General features: G+C 34.9%; 1 protein-coding gene and 1 non-coding gene across 2 annotated transcripts in view; one reads left to right on the forward strand and one right to left on the reverse strand.

Annotated features, from left to right (window-relative positions):
* The window catches only part of MIB1 (MIB E3 ubiquitin protein ligase 1), a 127,787-nt gene that overhangs the window by 59,249 nt on the left and 48,278 nt on the right, over positions 1 to 20,260 (reverse strand). The window contains exons 8-10 of the mRNA XM_040632663.1: positions 16,069 to 16,213; positions 14,070 to 14,203; positions 9,776 to 9,883 (exon numbers count right to left, since the gene is read on the reverse strand). Coding sequence (XP_040488597.1) covers positions 9,776 to 9,883; positions 14,070 to 14,203; positions 16,069 to 16,213 — 387 coding nt within the window. The remainder of the gene's footprint in view (positions 1 to 9,775; positions 9,884 to 14,069; positions 14,204 to 16,068; positions 16,214 to 20,260) is intronic.
* On the forward strand, positions 2,186 to 2,331 carry LOC121103281. Its single transcript, XR_005835439.1, has one exon. It is a non-coding gene; the product is annotated as a U4 spliceosomal RNA (small nuclear RNA).

A 20,260-nucleotide genomic window follows, 5' to 3' on the forward strand; every position in this document is an offset into this window, starting at 1 on the left:
CAGAATGACTCAGTAAGTGTCCTCTCCTCTTCGTTATTTTGGACAAATTTCAGAACAAATGGTGTTAGGGCAACCCTGCTGGGAACCCCTCTCACTCCTGAGAGCTTTTTCTGTATCCTCATTTAAAATAAAACTCTATTACTTTACTCAAAAAAAAAAAAAAAAAAAGAACAAATGGTGTTAGTTCTTCTTTACATGTTTGGTAGAATTCATCAGTGAATCAAGCAGGTCCAGGGCTTTTCTTTGTCAGATTTTTTTAATTACTGATTCAATCTTCTTACTAGTTATAGGTATATTCAGACTTCCTATATTTTCATGATTCAGTCTTAGTAGGTTTTGTGTTTCTACGTATTTGTCCGGTTCATCTAGGTTATCCCATTTGTTGGCATATAACTGTTTACAGTAGTCTCTTTTAAACCTTTCCACTTCTGTAGAATTGGTAGTAATGTCCCCATTTTCATTTCTGATTTTCGTAATCTGAGTGTTTTTTCCTAATCAATCTAGCTAAATAAACATTTATCATTCTGTTGATCAAACCAACTTGTGGTTTCAGTGATTTTCTCTATAGCTCTTCTATTCTGTTTTATTTATCTCTGCTCAAATACTTATTATTTCATTCTTTCTGCTGTCTTTGAATTTCTTTTTTTCTAATTCCTTAAGTTGTCAAATTAGATTGTTGATTTGTGACCAATTTTTTAAATGTAAGCATTTATAGCTATAAATTTCCCCCTTAGCACTGCTTTCACTACATCCCACAGGTTTTAGTATGTTCTGCTTTTGTTTTCATTCATCTCTCAGTATTGTCTTATTTCCCTTGCAATTTCTTTAACCCATTCATTGCTTAAAATATGTTATTTAATATCCACAAATGTGTGATTTTTCCAGTTTTTCTTGCATTATTGATTTCTAACTTCATCAAAGTGTGGTCAAAGAAAATACTTTGTAAGACATCTCCCTTTTTAAATCTATTGAGACTTAATTTGTGACTTAACATACAGTCTACCACAAATAACACACCAGGTGCACTTGAGAGGAATGTACATGTTCTTGTTAGGTAGAGTGTTCTGCAGATGTCTATTAGCTCTAGTTGGCTTTATTGTGTTGTTAATGTCCTCATATTTCTTTACTTATCTTCTGTCTGGTTGTTCTATACATTATTGAGACTAGGATACTGAGTCTCAAACTAGTATTGTAAAAATGTCTTTTTCCCTTCACTTCTGTTAATTTTTTTCATATATCTGTACGGTCTATTTTTAAGTATATAAATATTTATAATTCTTATAGCTTCTTGCTGTATTTCACTTTTTATTAATATACAACGTCCTTTGTCTCCTACAACCTTCATGATTTAAAGTCTATTTTGTCTAGGGGCGCCTGGGTAGCGCAGTCGTTAAGCGTCTGCCTTCGGCTCAGGGTGTGATCCCGGCGTTCCGGGATCGAGTCCCACATCGGGCTCCTCCGCTGGGAGCCTGCTTCTTCCTCTCCCACTCCCCTGCTGTGTTCCCTCTCTCGCTGGCTGTCTCTCTGTTACATAAATAAATAAATAAATCTTAAAAAATAAATAAATAAAGTCTACTTTGTCTAAAATTAGTACAGCTTTCCCTGCCCTTTTTTGGTTACTATATGCATTAATATCTTTTCCCATCCTTTCACTTTAAACCTATTTGTATCTATGCATCTAAAGTGAGTCTCCTATACACAGAATATATTAGATCATTTTTAAATCTATTCTGCCGGTCTCTTATAGTTTAATCCACCTTTATTTATTTATTTATTTATTTATTTATTTATTTATTTATTTTTAAAGATTTTTTATTTATTTATTCGACAGGGATAGAGACAGCCAGCGAGAGAGGGAACACAAGCAGGGGGAGTGGGAGAGAAAGAAGCAGGCTCATAGTGGAAGAGCCTGACGTGGGGCTCGATCCCGCAACGCCGGGACCACGCCCTGAGCCGAAGGCAGACGCTCAACCGCTGTGCCACCCAGGCACCCCTAATCCACCTATATTTAAAGTAATTATTGACAAGGAATAACTTACTTCTGTCATTTTGCTGTAAGTTTTCTAGATGCCACATAGCTTTTGTTGCCTCATTTCCTACATTACTCTCTCTTTTATACTTAGTTGATGTTTTGAAGTAAAAAACATTTTACTTAGCTTCCATAACATATAAAAATTCATTTACAAGCTTTGCACAGTGGCAGTATCATAGCCAATGAGGTTTATCCAAGGTCTGATTAGTGCTAATTGAAAACTCATTTACAGGGGCACCTGAGTGGCTCAGTCAGTTAAGCATCTGCCTTCGGCTCAGGTCATGACCCCAGGATGCTGGGATCGAGCCCCATGTTGGGCTCCTTGCTCAGTGGGGAGTCCGCTTCTTGCCCTTCCTCTCCTCTGCCCCTCTCTCCCTGCTCGTGTTTTCTATCTCAAATAAAGTCTTAAAAAACAACAAAAAACAAACAACAACTCATTTACAGCTCTATCTGTACTCCTTTCAGTTACTGTTATCACAAAATTACAACTCTGTACACTGTGTAATCAAAAACATAAACTAATAATTTTTTAAATCCATCAGTTTCTTAAATTATATAGAAAACAAAATGTGGATTTACAAACCAAAGTTACAATAATGCTAGATTTTAGACTAATAATTTAATGTATTAGTCTCTTAAATCATGTGGGAAACAAAAAGAAGAATTTAAATCATTAAAATAATGCTATCTTCTATAACTGCCAACATATAATACTCTTATTGAGATTTTACTTCCTCATATGGCTTCAGGTTACTATCTAATATTCTTTCATTTCAATCTGCAGGACTTCCTTTGGGATTTCTTGCAAGACAGGTCGGGTGGTACATTCCCTGAGTTCTGGGGAATGTCTGAATTTCTCTGTCACTTTTGAAGGAGAGTTTTGCTAGAGATAGGATTCTTGGTTGACAAATTTTTTTTTTTTTTTCTTTTTAGCACCCGAATACATCAGTCTACCATTATCTTCTGGCTTCCAAAGTTTCTGATGAGAAATTTGAAAATCTTATGAGGATCCTTGTAAGTGATAAGTCACCTCTTTCTGCTTTCAAGATTCTTTGGCCTTGGCTCTTGGAAGTTTGATTATAATATGTCTCAGTATGGGTCTTAGTTCATCCTACTTGGAATTCACTGTGCTTCCCGGATGTTTATAGTCATGTCTTTCATCGTATTTGGGAAATTTCTGGCCATAGTTTCTTCAAATAATCTCTCTGCACTTTCCTCTCTCCCCCCACCCAACCCTCATCCAATCCCTTCTCCTTCTCAAACTCCCACAATGCATACAATGGTCCACACTGATAGTGTCCTATACATCCCTAAGGCTCTGTTCATTTTTCTTCAATCTTTTTTCTTTCTATTCCCCAGACTCTGTAATTTTGATTGCCTTAACTTCCAGTTCACTGGTTCTGTCTTCTGTCTGGTTAAATCTGCCTTTGAATTCCTCTATGAATTTTTGATTTCAGGTTCTTAAACTTTTCAACTTCAGAATTTCTTCTTGGTGCCTTTTTTGGTTATCTATGTCTTCACTGATATTTACATTTTGTTCATACATCATTCCTTGGCTTTCTTCTCATCTTCAACTAGTTCTTGGAGCATCTTTAAGATAATTGTTTTAGAGTCTTTGTCTATTAAGTCTACACCTGGTTTTTTCCCTCAGGGAGTTTCTGTTGGCTTATTTTTCTTCCTTTAAATGGACCGTACTTTCCTGTTTCTTGGTATGCCTTGTGATTTTTATTGACAGCTGGACATTTTATTCTAATAATGTGGTAACTCTGGATATCAGATTCTCCCCCTTCTGCAGGATTTGTTATTTTTTGTTTTTGTTTTGTTTTTGTTTTGATTTTTTTTTTTAAGATTTTATTTATTTATTTGAGAGAGAGAGCATGGAGGCGGGGTCAAAAGGAGAAGCAGACTCCGCACTGAGCAGGGAGCCCAATGCGGGACTTGACCCTGGGACTTCAGGATCATGACCTGAGCTGAAGGCAGTTGCACAACCGAGCCACCAAGGTGCCCTTTTTTTATTGTTTTAGACTGTCTTTGTCTTTATGGCCTGAAGTGTAAATGTAAGGTCTTTTCTGAGCCTGCACCTTTCCTTGGCCATGTGCAGTGACTTCCTAATTTCTCATATATGTAGCTGCTTTTGAATGTCCTAGTCTCTAATGCGAGGATCCCAAAAGGAGAAAAAGAAAAAAAAAATGGGGTGGGGGAGCAGGGAAGGGTACCATTCCTCAGATCTTCTGGAAGTCACTTCAGCCAAGGGGAAATGGCATACAACAATGGAGAATGCAACAATGGCTGCCCACCCGTCAGTCTGCACTCCCACGGTTAGAAGCAGAAATCAGTGATCAGAACACAGATCCTGGTATTTGTAGAAAGGGGTTTGCCCATCCTGGCCCCTACAGGGTGATCTAAGAACATAAACACGGCTGCCTGCCACTGGGCTGGAAGGTGAGGTATAGTGCCTGCTGAACTAAGAGCTAAAATTGACAAAAATCAGCCACAATTAACCTCTAAGCCCTCCGCTGGACGTAGCAAGACTTCAAAAGAATCCAGAGTTCTAAAACAGTTACATCAGAAAGAATTCTGCCAGTGCAGTTGTTATCTAGGTGGGGAGATGTCTACTACTTCATACACCACTATATTCCCAGAATCTTCTCAGTAACCACTGTGATTTTTAACACCAATGGAATTAAACATTTCCTGAATATGCTGACACTTACAGTAAACTAGTTCAACTATTTTATTATCCCTAGATATAGTAAGTAATAGTACTTCATCTTCTTTTCCCTAAAACGCATTTAATTCACCAAGATGCTGGTATTCTAAACTTCAACACAATTGTCTGGAAGTAGTGCATTCTGCTTGATTGAGTCAGTGAGTACTGGGTGCCTACTACAAGCCCAGTATTGTTCTGGACACTAGGGATACAGCAATGGGCAAAATAAAGTTCCTACATTATAAACAAAATAAGTAAATAAAATGTAAATGTTAGGTAGTAAAAAGGTCAAAGAAAAAATATCGCAGGTAAGAAGGATTAGATAGGACAGCCAAAGGATGGCCTCCCAGGGTGGGTTTGATTAAACAGCTGAAGGGAGCAAGAGAGAAAGTCAGGAGGCTATCTGGGGGAAGAAATGTGAGGACCAGGGTGGTAGCAGCAGGAAGGGTAAAAATTGTTTAAATTCTGGATATATTCTAAAGAGCCAATAGGATTTAGTGATGGACCAGATGAGGCATATGAAAAAACAAAAGATAAATCAGTGATGATTTCTTAAAACTCCAACTGAGCAACTGAAAGAATTTGCAGATAAGGGGAGACAAAAACTCTGGTGTGTCTCCTTTTAAAGCTTGACCTGTTTTGTTGGGGCAATCTCAGATTTTAGTCTGCCTTCCTGTAAAAGGCAACTTAAAGACTGTTTTCTGGGTCTTACAAATCTAATCTTTTATTGGCACTCCACATTCTTCATAGTGCCAGTTTTGGGGGTGAAGCATCAGGGTAGGGAGGTGGGGGAGCCTCCATTCAAAATCTGAATTAACATGGATCCTCAGGAACTATGTACAACCAATTCCTAGAGCCATTTTGGAGGTTACCATCCTGAGTCCTGATTTATTTTTAAGAGAAGAATTTCCTTAAACTGACCAGTCCTGAAGCCCACCTGTCCTTTCCCTTTCAGTTTTACAGTTACATAAAATATTTCTACAGCTTTGTTTTCATTACTAGATAAGAATCAGACAGAATTAGTACCTGTTTCTTAAGAAACCATATTCTCTACCTTCTACCAGTTGGAAAGAAACAATCAAACAAAGGCGATAATAACACCAGAGATTCCCTTGGTGTCGCTGTGTACTATAAATAGTATCTTACTTCCCTTACCCGAACCCTTTAAGTTACTATCATAGATAAGGAAACTGAAGCTTATACCAATTAAATTTTTTGCCCAGTATCACTTTAGACAGCAACAATACCATTAAAACGTGAGTTTTCTGACATAATTTAGTATTGTTCTCTACTATTAGTCCTCTCCCTCACAACAGTTTTCGTTAACTTTTTAATGATAAAACCGCTCCAAATTTTCAGACAACTGCAGTAGTACATATCTGTACTGTATTTGAAAGCTTACTATAAATGACATACTTTTTTAAGCTGGTCTTTCATTCAATCCTCCACACCTTTCTTATTATAATTCATCATTGGGGAAAAAATATATAGAGTCCCTGCAGGATCCAAAATTAGCTCACATATAAAAACATACCTAAGATCTCACAGTCCTCAGTGCCTTTACCTATACATTAAGGAGGAAACAAATGTAATCCTACTGTACTCAGTAGGTCATGCATGGAGACAGCTTTCCAAAATAGCTGAGTTTTCCCTAAGAAAAAGAAATAGGAAAAAAATGTAATCTGATATCACAAATTAGAAAGGTATAATATACACCAAATAATTTAGTTTAAGAAAAGCTTAAATCAACTAAAAAAAAAAATGCAATAGTCATCTATACAAGGGGCCAGCAAACTTTTCTTGAAGGACCAGAAAGTATTCCAGGTTGAAAAGCCACACAACTAATCAATTCTGCAGTTGTAACATGAAAGTGACCACACACAATAAATAAATGAATGGATGTGCTGTATTCCAATAATACTAAGCAATATAAATGAAGGGCTGGATTTGGCCTGCAGACTACAGTTTGCAACCCCTAATCTATACTATCTTAAGCTCCCCTCCTAAGGCAGATGAAAAAAATGAAAGGTTACAAATGAGATAACTAGAGAACAAAATATATTATTCTCTTTATTCTTCAGCTAACCTCAAAACTTTTAATACAATTAAATTTTTTTAAATTACTGTTGATTATCATTGTTTTTACATTTGGTAAAGATATAATGAAGTTTAAGAAAAAGAGCACTTTTGGTATACATACTAAAATATTTACGGATGAAATAATGTATCTGGATCTGCTTCAGTATAATTCAGTAGAGGAGGTAGAGAGGGAGGAGGGTACAGATTAAGTCAAAATTGGCCATGACAAATAATTGAAGTGGGGTGATGGGAACATAGGATTCATTGTACTATTCTACTTTTATAAATATTTTAAATGTTCAATAATAAAAAAAATTAGTAATGACAAATCATGTTATAAACAGGCTGGCAAGTGATGAATCACAAATTTGTAAAATAAGCTATTTTCTCCAACTTTTAAACCAGCGTTTCTCAACTTTGGCAATACGTACATTTGGGGCCAGAGAGGCTGCTGTGGGAGCTGTCCTGTGCACTACGGGATGCTTAGTAGCACCCTCAGTTTTTATCACCACCAGTTGTGACAATCAAAAATGTTCCCAGATATTTCCAAAAAATGCCCCCAGCTGAGAACCACTGTTCTAAAAAACTATATTGCTGTTTCTAATAAATTCTTAAATTCTAGAAAAATGATACTTTCATGATTTTTTGTCTTATTTTTAGGCTATGAATTGTATTTATATTTTAACCCAATTTTTAAACGTGCTTTTTCTCTGCCAATTGGGAAACTGTATTATTAATTTAACCTGATGTATAAGAATTCCTTTCTCACACTATTTCTATAAACTACATCTGCCTACAATGGTTTTTACTTATTTATTTTTTAAAACTTTTTATTTAAATTCAATTTAGTTAGCATATAGTGTATTATTAGTTTCAGGGGCAGAATTTAGTGATTCATCAGTTGCATATAACACTCAGTGCTCTTTACATCAAGTGTCCTCCTTAATGCCCATTACCCAATATCTCATTCCCCTACCTACCTTCCTTTGCCTACAAGGTTTTTTAAAACAGACATGCACAGAATGGAAATCCAAATGAGGTGGTATGGTTGAAGTCCAAATATATCCCCACTGATCTAGTAACAGACCTAATTCTCAAACTTTCTCAAAGAAATATTTGCAAACACTTAACTTACTGAGCCACACTCCAACTCCAATCTTACCAGGTCTATGGGATCAACTAACCATTTGTTTTATATTTGAGTTCAGTTAAGGAACAGTGCCAACTTTGTTCCCACCCCCACAGCTGCACCACCATTGTGCACAACCTCTGGTATGAAGAAGAAGTCTTTAGAAATACAAATGGCTAGACAGTCCAATGTTGTCGCTTTATTAATTAAATTCTGAATCAGAAAGTACACTTTATAAAAAATTAAGCAAAAAATTTTATTTTTGGCCTCTTGTCTTATTAGCTATAATCAGAAGGGCTTTGGTATTTTCGTAGTTGTTGCTATTGTAGTTTCTGGATTCATTAAATAAAAAATGGGATATTTAGGGTGCCTGGGTGGCTTAGTTGGTTAAGCATCTGCCTTTGGCTGAGGTCATAATCTCAGGGTCTGGGATTGAGCCACATCTTCATTGGGCTTCCGGCTCCACAGGGAGCCTGCTTCTCCCTCTCCCTCTGCCCCTCCCTGCTTGTGCGCACTCTCTCTCTCTCAAATAAATAAATAAAATCTTTTTTAAAAATCAGGTATTCAACTCAGGGAATTTCATTCCATTTCCCCAAGCCAGATGAAAACAATAACACAATAAAGTAAGTGTCTTCCATTTACAAAATATTAAATTTAAATTAAGTCTTTCATTACCGAAAGAAACCTTGTAGCATATACTGGGTTCCTAAATTCATTACCAAGAAAGATGTGAATTAAAAATTACTACTGTGAAAACAAAATCAAATCATATAATCTCATTCATAAAGATATCACAGTAATGAAACTATCATATAGTTTATAGACATCTACCTGCTAATTTAAAGTTCAAGGTTTTTTTTAGACAACAGAAAATTCCAACATCAGAAATGACTTATTTACAACTACAACACCACTGATTCTTTAGTAGCTGTCCAACAAATCAAAATACATTCAATCTGAGAAAAAAACAAAAACAATGCAAGACTTCTCATTTCAAATATGTGTCTTCAAAACTTTTTAATTAATAAAAACAGGCTGGTCCACTAATTTAGCCCTCAGAAAATCAAGTCATTAAGCTTCCTTAGATGGGAGTATCATTTGGACAAAATTACAACTTTCTGCCTAGTCTAAATTTGATAGGATTTGACTTATTCCTAAATAACCTTCCACTAGACTACAATAAATGTTAATGTATTTTTTCAATAATGAGGTTATAGTATGCTGTAACAAAGGAAAACATCCTTCACAACACACATAGAGATTATCAACTGAAATTCCAATGATAGTAAAAAGTATTCATTTCCCTTTTAAAAGAATATACTCTCAATTAAATTAAGCATAGATACACACATATAATGATAAACATGCACTGTTAAAATTTTCAAAAATCCACATTAAGGTCAAGAAAAAATAAGACTAAACAAATTCTAATATACTGATTCCCTTACGAGATTAAAATAAAGAAAGGCCTCTGAGAGTCACTGATCAGTAAAAATCTTGACCTACATGATCTATATATTCCCCTTCTCTCAACTTCTTTAGTCTGATTCTTGGATGAACCCATCTGGGTTCCCAGCAGCATGGTGGTCCTACCAGTAAAGGAAAACTCAACTCCCAACTTCACCTAGGGTTACATCTACAATATTGAGAGACCAAAGAGAAACAAGAAATGTTTCAAGTTATTTCTTGTCAAATTTTTCTTTTCAATCAGAAGACCCTTAGGTAATTATTAAATTTTAGGAGTGAAAGCAATTCATCTCATAATATATAAGTACCATTTCTAGAACATTAATTTTTTACTTAAGTAATTTTCAAGCTTAATTACCTCTGCTTCTACATCCACATTTTGCTTCAAAAGTAACTTCAAAATGTCAACATGTCCATTCTGACTAGCAGCTTGCATAGCTGTGTGACCAGCACACTGTCCATTTACCTAAATAATAAAAAAAAAAAAAAAGGATGAAGGACTGTCACAAATCACAAAGAGCCAATATAAAGTATAGGTTTAAATCTAGCACACTGGAAAAAAATAAAAATAAAAAAAATAAATCTAGCACATCGTATGATTCTTTGAAAATCATTTAGGTTGGTATTCCACATATCCTAGTACAGATCACCAGAAACTTTTCTGTAATTTAGAGAGGGGAGCAAACATTTTTCTTTTTTCTTTTTTTTTAAGATGAAAGTTCCATTGTTCAAAGAGCTATCAAAGAACTGTTTTAGCCAATCTGCAAAGCTGAAAAAAGAAAGGAAGTGAGGGAGAAAAGTTATATTAGTTCTATATATTTACCTCCATTTGAATTATTAAAGCTCAGAGTCTATGTTTCAATGAAAAAAAAGGAACAAAGTGAATGGAAAACTTTTAGAAAAGATACCGTCCACTATATAAATAAATTCAATTTGACAAATATACTGAATACTGTCAGCAAACTGTCATGAGGAATACATGAACGAATTAGTAGGGTAGCTGTATACAACTATGGCATAAAGCAGTAATTTCCAACCTTTTCTTCATTTCGGATATTGTGTAAATGCATAATTTCTCCATGACATACCCAAGGCTAAGTGTAATTTCTTAAGCCCACCCCGTTCATTCCCATCCATAAAACCATAAAAGATGGAAGCACCTGGGTGGCTCAAGTTGGTTAAGTGTCTGCTTTCGGCTCAGGTCATGGTCTCAGGGTCCTGGGATAAAGCCCTGCATCAGGCTCTGTGCTCGGCTGGGAGTCTGTTTCCCCCACTCCCCCTGCCCCACCCCTGCTTGCATGCATACTCTCTCTCTTAAGTAAATAAATATAATCTTTAAAAAATAAACAACCATAGAAGATGGTTAAAGATGGTAGCCTGACCACACAATTATATCCTATTCCTCCTCGGTCTACAATAAAAAGACATTAAAATAATTAAAAACATAAAAAGCCATAAAGACAAAAGGAAAGCTAACATTAGAAAATAATAAAAAGCAACACATTTTTGAAAAGGAGAAAACTGACTTTATAGAGAAAAGGAATACAAAACCTGGGAAACCCCACACACAGTCAAAGCCTGCAAAAGCAAGCACATCAGAGGGCTAAGAAGAAAAACCCCAGGTAGAAGTCTGAGTGCAACGGCCACACTCCAGGCCACTCTTCTCAAACTCAAGGATAGGACATTAGCTGCCATGCATCTAGTCCGTAGACAGAAAAATGGTTTCCTCCCTTAAACAACTGATTAGCCATGGACAACAGACCTCTACATGATAGCATTTAAAGACCTCAAAAGCTCCACATGCACTCACCATAATGCAAAATCAGTCACTAAATCCTATCCAAGCAAAGAGAGCTACCAATAAGCTTTTTAATGTCTTATTCAGATACAACGGACAACCAAAGATCAGAGATTTAAGGAAGACCTCAAAAACTGAAAAACACACAAAAAATAATTTCAAAAAAAAAGAAAGAAAAAAATAACTGAAAGAAACAAATGGAGAGAAATAAAACGTTCAAGTAAGAAACTTCAGTTAGAGATGTTCAAGAATCCTTTACATCTAAAAATCAAGAAGAGGATGCTATGAAAAACAGGAAATCCCATTCGAAGAGCTAGAAGCTGAGCTGATATAAGGCAAGAGAACAGTTTTTCAGTACTGTGAGACTTACAGACCATATCCCTATGTATTTATTAGTGGTATAAACATTTATATCTCAATAAAACTTTTTTAAAAAGGTATATACTTGTAAGTGTTCTTTAAAGGTTGGATTGCACTTGTCTTCATAACCTCTCAACATCTTACTAAAACAAGAGTAAAGTTTTATTTTCTCTGAAGCCTCAATCCACAAAGATAATTAGAACTAGCAAAATAACACACACACAGACAGACACACATGCAAGCACCTATACAGGAAGCTGAAAAGCAGCCCCTAAACCTGCTACGAGAAAAACCTAGAAGTAACCCTTACACCACGGAGACCAAAAAAGCTCAGGTATTGACTGGATACCTCTGGATATGGGGATAATGTGGTGGTTGGTGCTAAATGCAAAAGCACTGGTTAACAATTTGTTTTAAAAGCATTTATATCCCTGGATTCTCTCACTCTGCTCAGCTGAGCTAGTGGTCCACTGTGACACGAGCAGAAACCTTAAAGTTTATTCTCTGGAAAGCGTGAAGTATTCCTTAGCCTAAAGAAACCAAGCACTGTATTCAGTACTTTGGGGCAAAGTACTAAAATTAGAAGTTTTATGTAAATATTTACATGATGAATGCTGAGAATCCAAGCCTACTTCCCTTACTCACTATTCATGAGCTTGGCAGCCAGATTTACACCCTCTATGCAAAAGAATTAAGAGACCTCTCTGGGGAGTCAGACTAGCCCAAAACAAAAGACCTACTGGCCGATGCCAGGACTAACCAAAGGAAAAAAATGAATCTAGACATAAACTGTATACCCTTCATAAAAATTAACCCAAAATGTATCATAGACCTAAATGTAAAACACAAAACTGTAAGTCCTACAAGATCACAGATGATGTCTTTGGTGTTATTTCTGAAAAGTCATCACCATACCCAAAGTCACCTACATTTTCTCCTGTTATCATCTCACAGAAGACGAAATGAACACATACCTGATGTGCCTGAATGTCTTGGGAGATTAGACAATTAGAAGTTTGCAGAAGAATTAATTATAACAATATAGATTACAAACAAATGAAAAAAACTTTAAATTATGTCTGAAGTTAAGAGGGACTGACTGGGAAAAACTACAAGTGAATTTCCTGGAATAAAGAAAATGTTCTACATTTAACAAGGGTGTGAATTATGTGTATGCATTTGTCAAAACTGATCCATGTATTTCATTATAAGTAAATTACACCTCAATTTTTTTTCGATAAAAGAACAATTATGAACACCAAGGAAAGCAAATGGTTATATAGGAAACTACAATCTAGCATCGTCCACAGTTCAGATATGTCATTTAAATAATAACATGCACAATTAATTTTAATCTTAATGAAGTTACCATACAACCTAACCACATTAAGAAGCTGAGAGGAGTGTGTATGTGTGTGTAGGGAATGAGCTGGAGGTGGCAAAGAAAGCTGAATCCTCATTTTCACAGTAGAGTATCAAAAGATAACACCTAAAACATAAAAACCAAGAAAAAACAATAGAAGTATGTTATTGGAAGATGTGGAGGTAAACATATGAAGAAAATCAACTGAAAGAGGTGAACATAGTAGCCTCTGAAGAATGGGTAAACAGAACTGAGAAGGAAATGTTTTTCATAACCAAGCCTGTAGAACTATGTTTTCCCTTTAAATTTTTAGAATGTATAAAGTTTAAAAAAAACTAAATCAGTAATTAAATGAAGAAAAATTTAAGTATAATTTAAATCTGCTTGGTTGAATATAAAAAATCATTTGGTACTTTGATTTCTGAAACAAAGTATTTGTGACGTATCTCACAATCGAGAAACCATGTGCTGTGCTAGCTGCACCTGACATCTCCCTAATAATTAACATGCCACATGAGCTCCTAGGAGTATGAGGTTGTACTACTTCAACCACAGTCTCTGGGCCAGCACTGAACATCATATTGGTACCAGCACGGTAGCAATAACAAAGCCAATGAATGACTGACTAGAACCAAAATGGACCACCTAAAATACAGCTTATGTGAATGGTAAAATACAATAAACTATTAAGATTTACAAAATGCATGATCTCTAATTCATCTGCATTATAAACTATAAAATAGTCAACTTTCACAGGAAAAGGTTTAGATTAAATGGTTTGAGAAGAGGGATAGAAAACTGCTTATAAAATTTACAAAAATATATTTAAAAGACATGGTAAGATGACATTTCCATGAGAAATGGAAAAAGACACTGACCACTAAAAAACCTAAGTGTAAATGTTGTCAATCATAAATTTAAAAGGTCACAGTGTTAAAATAAGAATATGTCAATATCTTTTAGAAAAGTACACTGAAGAATGATGTCCAGTGTCTTCTTTAAAATATCTCACAAAAACAAAGAAGGAATAGATGAAGCACATGTGGAAAAATCTCAATAATTACTGAACTGTAATGTTCATTATACTATTCTATTTTTGTATATGCTTGAAATAATTTTTAAAATGCTCACATCCACATCTGGTCTTTTTAGCAAATCTTCCACTTTAGCAACGTCTCCATTGGCAGCAGCCTTAACTAATTCTTCATTGAGGTCACCAGATTCTTGGGTTTCAAATAATTTCTTCAAGAGTTGGGAGAGTCTTTCTGTAAAGCATCAAATAAAGCTGCTAACATAGGAGGATCTCAAACCTTAACTACTAAACAAGCATTACCCACACATACATACTTTTCCATTTTTATTATTTCTATCATTAATGTTATTTTCATACTATATTATACATATTACCCATGCAAGTTATAATTACTACCGTATAAAGCTGCATTAAATTCCAACTCATAAGTATTCCCAGTTTTCTCCAATTCATGTATTTCAAGTTATAATTTCAGAAAAAGTAGAGAGTTCCATATAAATAACCATTCAAGACTTAGAAGTCATACCAAAGATAATCACAAATGAACACACTACAATGGGAGTACCATAACAATACAAACTTCCTTTCAGGTTTTAAGCATACCACATCTCAGAGCTCTATGCTACAGACCTTAGAATAAATCAACAAATCAATGATTATGATTCAAAAGCAATGTAATCTCTATAATATTTGGGGAAATGTTTTAGGGACAAACCGATTTACTGTTGAGAATGGTCATCTAAGTGTTAACATACTTCAACAGGTGCCATGTGATCGGTACTGACTAAAACAAAAAAAGAACTAGGGATATATTTATATAGACTCTTTCATAAGATTTTTTTTTTAAGCAGCATTAATCAGTAGAGAAACTACCTAGTTCTATTTCTTAATTCTTGGATTTACTTAGTAGAAAGCAAAGCAATCACAAAGTGAGGCAAAGGACCAACACCAAGTCCAACTTATTTGAGTAGGATATTAACTATCTCTCGTTCTTTGAATTTGTAGGTAGTCAGCTTGCTGTGATGCCATCTAACTGCAAGGTAAAAAAACTAAACACCACCTGATTTAAATTTTAAGCACACTAGCAAATTACATCAGAAAAGAAGAGACAGCAGCAGAGGAAGTAGAAAGCAGTATAAAATAAAATTGGAGGTCACCCAATGTTTTCCTTTACTTTCTTAATATTTAGTTATGGTTCTACCTTCTTTTCTGAATGACAATACAGTTATTTGCAATTTGTTCTAGAATGAATTGAGGCTATGTATATAAAGCTGGAGCACAAGGAAGGAAAGACTTTGGCATGAGTCTACCCAAGCATCCAGCTTATTCACATTTCAAAACGATTTCCTACTTATTTTCTACTTATGCATATTTCAAACTGATTTTCTACTTATTATTATACATTTCTACAAGTATAATAACTCTTATTAAATAGTAAGAGGACACCTGGGTGTGTCAGTCGTTAAGCATCTCCCTTTGGCTCAGGTCATGATCCCAGGGTCCTGGGATTGAGTCCTGCATCAGCCTCCTTGCTCAGCAGGAAGCCTGCTTCTCCCTTTGCCTGCCACTCCCCCTGTTTGTGCTCTCGCTCTCTGACAAATAAATAAGATCTTTCAAAAAGACAAAAATAAAAATAAAATAAATAGTAAGAAAAAAATATGGCTGATATATAAAAATATCCAGGAAGAAAGCCATCTGCTAGCAATAATGTTGAAAATAAAAAGAGAATAAAGTAGTTTAAGAAAGTGATGTTTCTTGGCAAAAAACAAGAGTCTGACTAAAGAGTACAATGATGAATTTCAGTTATCTCAGATTTGATGTGGAAAAGCCCTTGATATAATACCCAAGAAAAAGCACCTATTTATGGAAATTTTCCAGGGTATACTTTAGTCAGAAAAAAAACTGTTCATCATATGGGGGGGGGGAGAAAAAGCCTTCAGCGAAAGTGTAGACGCTAGTCAACATTTAAGTGAGGTCATATGATCTGGGAGAAAACTAAGAACATATACGACATTAGCTGTACAAGAGAACCAAGGAATTAGCAGAGGTTCTAATGTAAACCATGTTACTTTTAAAGACACAACAATACAAACATACCACCAGATGCATTGCTAATGGCTGATCCTGCAGATGCCACCTTGGAAACTGCTGCTGGATTATACGTCCAAGATGTTCCACAAACTTCCACCTTTAAATCACTGTCTGAATAAATCTGTTGTACTCGGCCAACTTTACCTAAAGTCTTTTAAAAAAAAAAAAAATTAGTTCATGTTCCCAAGTCTAAAGTACATACCACAAAAAAAAAAAAAAAATCATTAGTTCTTACATGTTTAAAGTATTAATTTTCCTTTGTTCCTAATGAAAAAACTGTTAAAAGGACAACATATTCAAGAGGGTTATTTGTTAGTTACAAACTTTAAAGCGTATCTTTAAAATAAACATTTTAATAGGGCAACCATCTCGGGTCCCCTCCCTCTTCAGGAGCTTTATACTATCACTCAAACTTTGTACTATCGCTCAATAAACTTTGCTTTGCTGTCCACCAAAAAAAATAAAAAAATAAAAAACATTTTAATAAACAAAACTACAATACTTAGACGAGAATATAAAATCAAAAATAAATCATAACAGTCTATCATTCATAAGGATTCACAAAATTTTGCTTTTTGATATCCAACCTTTTAACCCATAATCTTACATCTTGAGAATCTATAAATCAAAAAGTCCAAAATTCATCATCAATCTAGCCTAAAAAAATAAAATCTGATTTATAAAATAAATTATGCTTAAACCAAAAATGGAATCAGTACTCATTATAAGACAGAAGGATGTACAAACAACATGGTTATTAAATATAGGGGAAAAGGGGATGCATGGGTGGCTCAGTTGGTTAAGCACCCAACTTGATTTCTACTCAGGTCATGATTTCGGGGTTGTGGGATGGCGGGGGTCCATGCTCAGTGGTCAGTCTGCTTGAGATTCTCTCTCTCCCCCTCTGCCCCTCCTCCCCATCCACTTTCCCTCTGAAATAAATAAATAAGTCTTTAAAAAAAAAAATATATATATATAGGAAAAGAAGGGCAACTGGGTTCAGACACAATCAGCAGCAACTCTTACCATGTGGCAGACACTGTTTTAAGAGCTTTATACAAATTAACTCACCTAATACAGAAAACCCTGAAAGTAAAGCGCTATTATTAGCCCCATTTCAAACTCCAGTCCAAAACCCAATCTCTTAAGCACAAATACACAGAATAGCAAATTACAACACTAGAAAATTGGTGAAGAATAGTGATAATATCTGCTACTTCCTAACAGAGTAGACTGCCCTTCAGTGTTTTATCCTTTGCCCTCTCCATTGCATTTGACCCCAACTACTTGAAACTATTCCCTTAATTTCTCGATGACAGTCTAACTTTTCTGCCTGTTCCATCTCTTTTTCCACTCACTGGCTCTTTGTCCTTTTTCAGATCCCTAAATCTATTCATTCTCCCCCAAATTTTATTCCTTTGTTTTTTACTCTTCTTCCTTAAAAGTTTAATCCCACTTTGACAACTATCACCTTATTTCCAAAAACTCCAAAATATACTTCTCTAGCCCTATTTATCCCTCTCCCTGCCCTCTAACACACATCAATTTCAACTTCTAATTAGACATTTTCTCTTGGAATTTTCCATCACCTCAAACTCTATGAGGCTGCATTCTTTGTATTTTCCCCCTTAACTGTTTAATTATGGAAAATCTGAAACATACAAAAGTAGACAACAGTATTTCGAATCTCCATGTACCTATCAACTATTTTTAACAATTTTCAGCTCATGGCCAATCTTGTTTTCCCCTATTCTCCCCTCTTGTATTATTAATCTTGTAAACTTTTTTTAAAAAACAAAACTACAATACTAACAACCCTCCCCAAATTATTAACTCTGTAATATCATAAAATACCAGTGTTCAAATTTCCAACTGCCTCATAAATGATAAAATTTTTCAATCTGCTTAAATCAAGTTCCAAATAAAGTCTACACATACATTTTTCTTTGCCAATTATTTGTTGAAGAAACAGGCTTATTTGTCCTATGAAGTTTCTTACAATCTGAATTTTGCTAATTGGTATAATCTAAATTGTTCATCTGTCTCTGTATTTGATAAGAAACACTCCGAGTTGGCTGCTGGATCCTTTTAACGTGACCTAGAAATCTCTGATAGCTTCCTTACCATCTGCTATGAGGCTCGTCTTGTTCACTTCCTGACAAAGAGCTAGAATTAGCCGTTTCTCCAAAGACTGGTTCTTTATAGAGAGAAACGCTATTTCAAGACTATAATCTGGGCACTAAGTTTGGTTATTGTTACTAGAATGGTTATTGTTTCTAAGTCTTTTCATGGACAGAGCTAGGAAATAGTGGTAAGAGGGTGTTTTGTCTTGAAGATAAAATAAAACGTAAGTAAAAAAAACCCTCTTCCAATGCAAATTCAAGACTACAAGGTTTTTACTCAGCCTATTTTATGTTACATCCATATCTCCTTTTCCCACTCTGATCATTCTGGTTCTCAAGGTCACTGGGGATAACAGAATTAAAATTATCATATAACTATTCATTTAGTTTTTTGTCATATCACACATACAACAATCTCAGGATAATATTAGCAGCATAATCACAAACAACAAGATCTCTGAAAACTGTTAAAATTACTATGTTTAAAAATCACTGTACTTTTCTCTCTGTATAGTTATGCCAACTAGATACACATTTAGGTTTGTTTACTTCATTTTATTTTCCACTTTTAGGAATTTAATTTTGCTTTGTAACTGTATAAAATATATATGGTTTCAAATCAAATCTATAAAACAAGACTTATTCAAAGATGTCTCCTTTTTACCCTTGTCCCCTATACCACATTCCTTTTTTAGATACGAAACGTTTTTTTAACTTAATGGTTAATCCCTCCATTGTTTCCTTTTTTTCACATAAACTCTGCATTGTCCTAATAGTTATACCTACAATAATACTAATATATAATTATATATACAAAACCTTATTCCCTCTTTAAAAAAAAGCCAGGGGGCGCCTGGGTGGCTCAGTTGTTAAGCGTCTGCCTTGGGCTCAGGGCGTGATCCCAGCATTCTGGGATCGAGCCCCACATCAGGCTCCTCCGCTGGAGGCCTGCTTCTTCCTCTCCCACTCCCCCTGCTTGTGTTCCCTCTCTCGCTGGCTGTGTCTATCTCTGTCAAATAAATAAATGAATAATCTTTAAAAATAAAATTAAAAAATAAAAAAAAATTTAAAAAGAGCCAGAATGTGTGAGTAGGTCAACTGGTTCCCCAGTATGTACAACACTGAAATGAGTCACTCATGTTCTTACCCTTACCTTCTTTCTACCTCAATATTTGGATTTAAAATAGTATTTATTTCCAGTTAATAACCAAAAGGCAATCAAACAGCTTACTTTCCATATGCTCCCTCCATTCCCATCCCATTTTTTGACAGTTGTACTTCATCTCTGATGATGGAGCATATAACCATTATATAGACTCTACCCCTTCCTTTAACTATCATTTAATCTCAGTTCAACAAATAAATACATATTTAATGTCCACCATCAGCCCTTCAGTTGATATCTCTCCAGTCATCTTGGTTCTCTGAGACATCTTCCAATAGATTAATCAGAAAAGGCTAATGGGAACAAGATTCTCTGAATTCTTACATGTTCATCACAGTTTGTAGCCTTTATACTTGAAAGTCAGTTTGGTTATATATAAAACTCTTAGCTTACATTTTTGTTCCTTGAGTACCTTAAATGTTATTTCATTGAGATCATAAAGCATTGAGATCAGATTTTCTTTCCTTTATAAGTAAAACTTGACCTTTTTTCCTAGATACCCAAAGAACTTTTTTTCTTTTCTTGAAGATTCAGTTATTTTACCAGAATATGGCTCAGTGCTTGGTGTTCTCAGTTTTCCCAGGTATGCAATGTGTCCTTTTAATATTTAGCTTTAAGTCTTCTAATTTGGGGACATTTTTTCTGGAATTATAAATTTTAGCGGTTGTTATATTCCATTCCTTTGGTTTTTATTTTTCCTTTTTTGCAAGGACTCCTAATACATATTTATTAGATACTCTATATTTGTCACTTTCCTGAACTACTTTTTAGCTTTTTGATTTTAAATTTTTTTCTTCTTTTTACTTTCTGTTTCTCTTAAGGCATTATCTGTCATATTTATTTGATCTGTGTTGCATCAAGGTTACTCTTCTGAAATTATCTTCCTCTTCTTTTTAATTCTTTCCTAAGT

The sequence above is a fragment of the Ursus maritimus genome, unplaced genomic scaffold, assembly GCF_017311325.1.
Source record: "Ursus maritimus isolate PB19 unplaced genomic scaffold, ASM1731132v1 scaffold_18, whole genome shotgun sequence".
In the NCBI taxonomy this organism is placed as follows: Eukaryota; Metazoa; Chordata; class Mammalia; order Carnivora; family Ursidae; genus Ursus; species Ursus maritimus.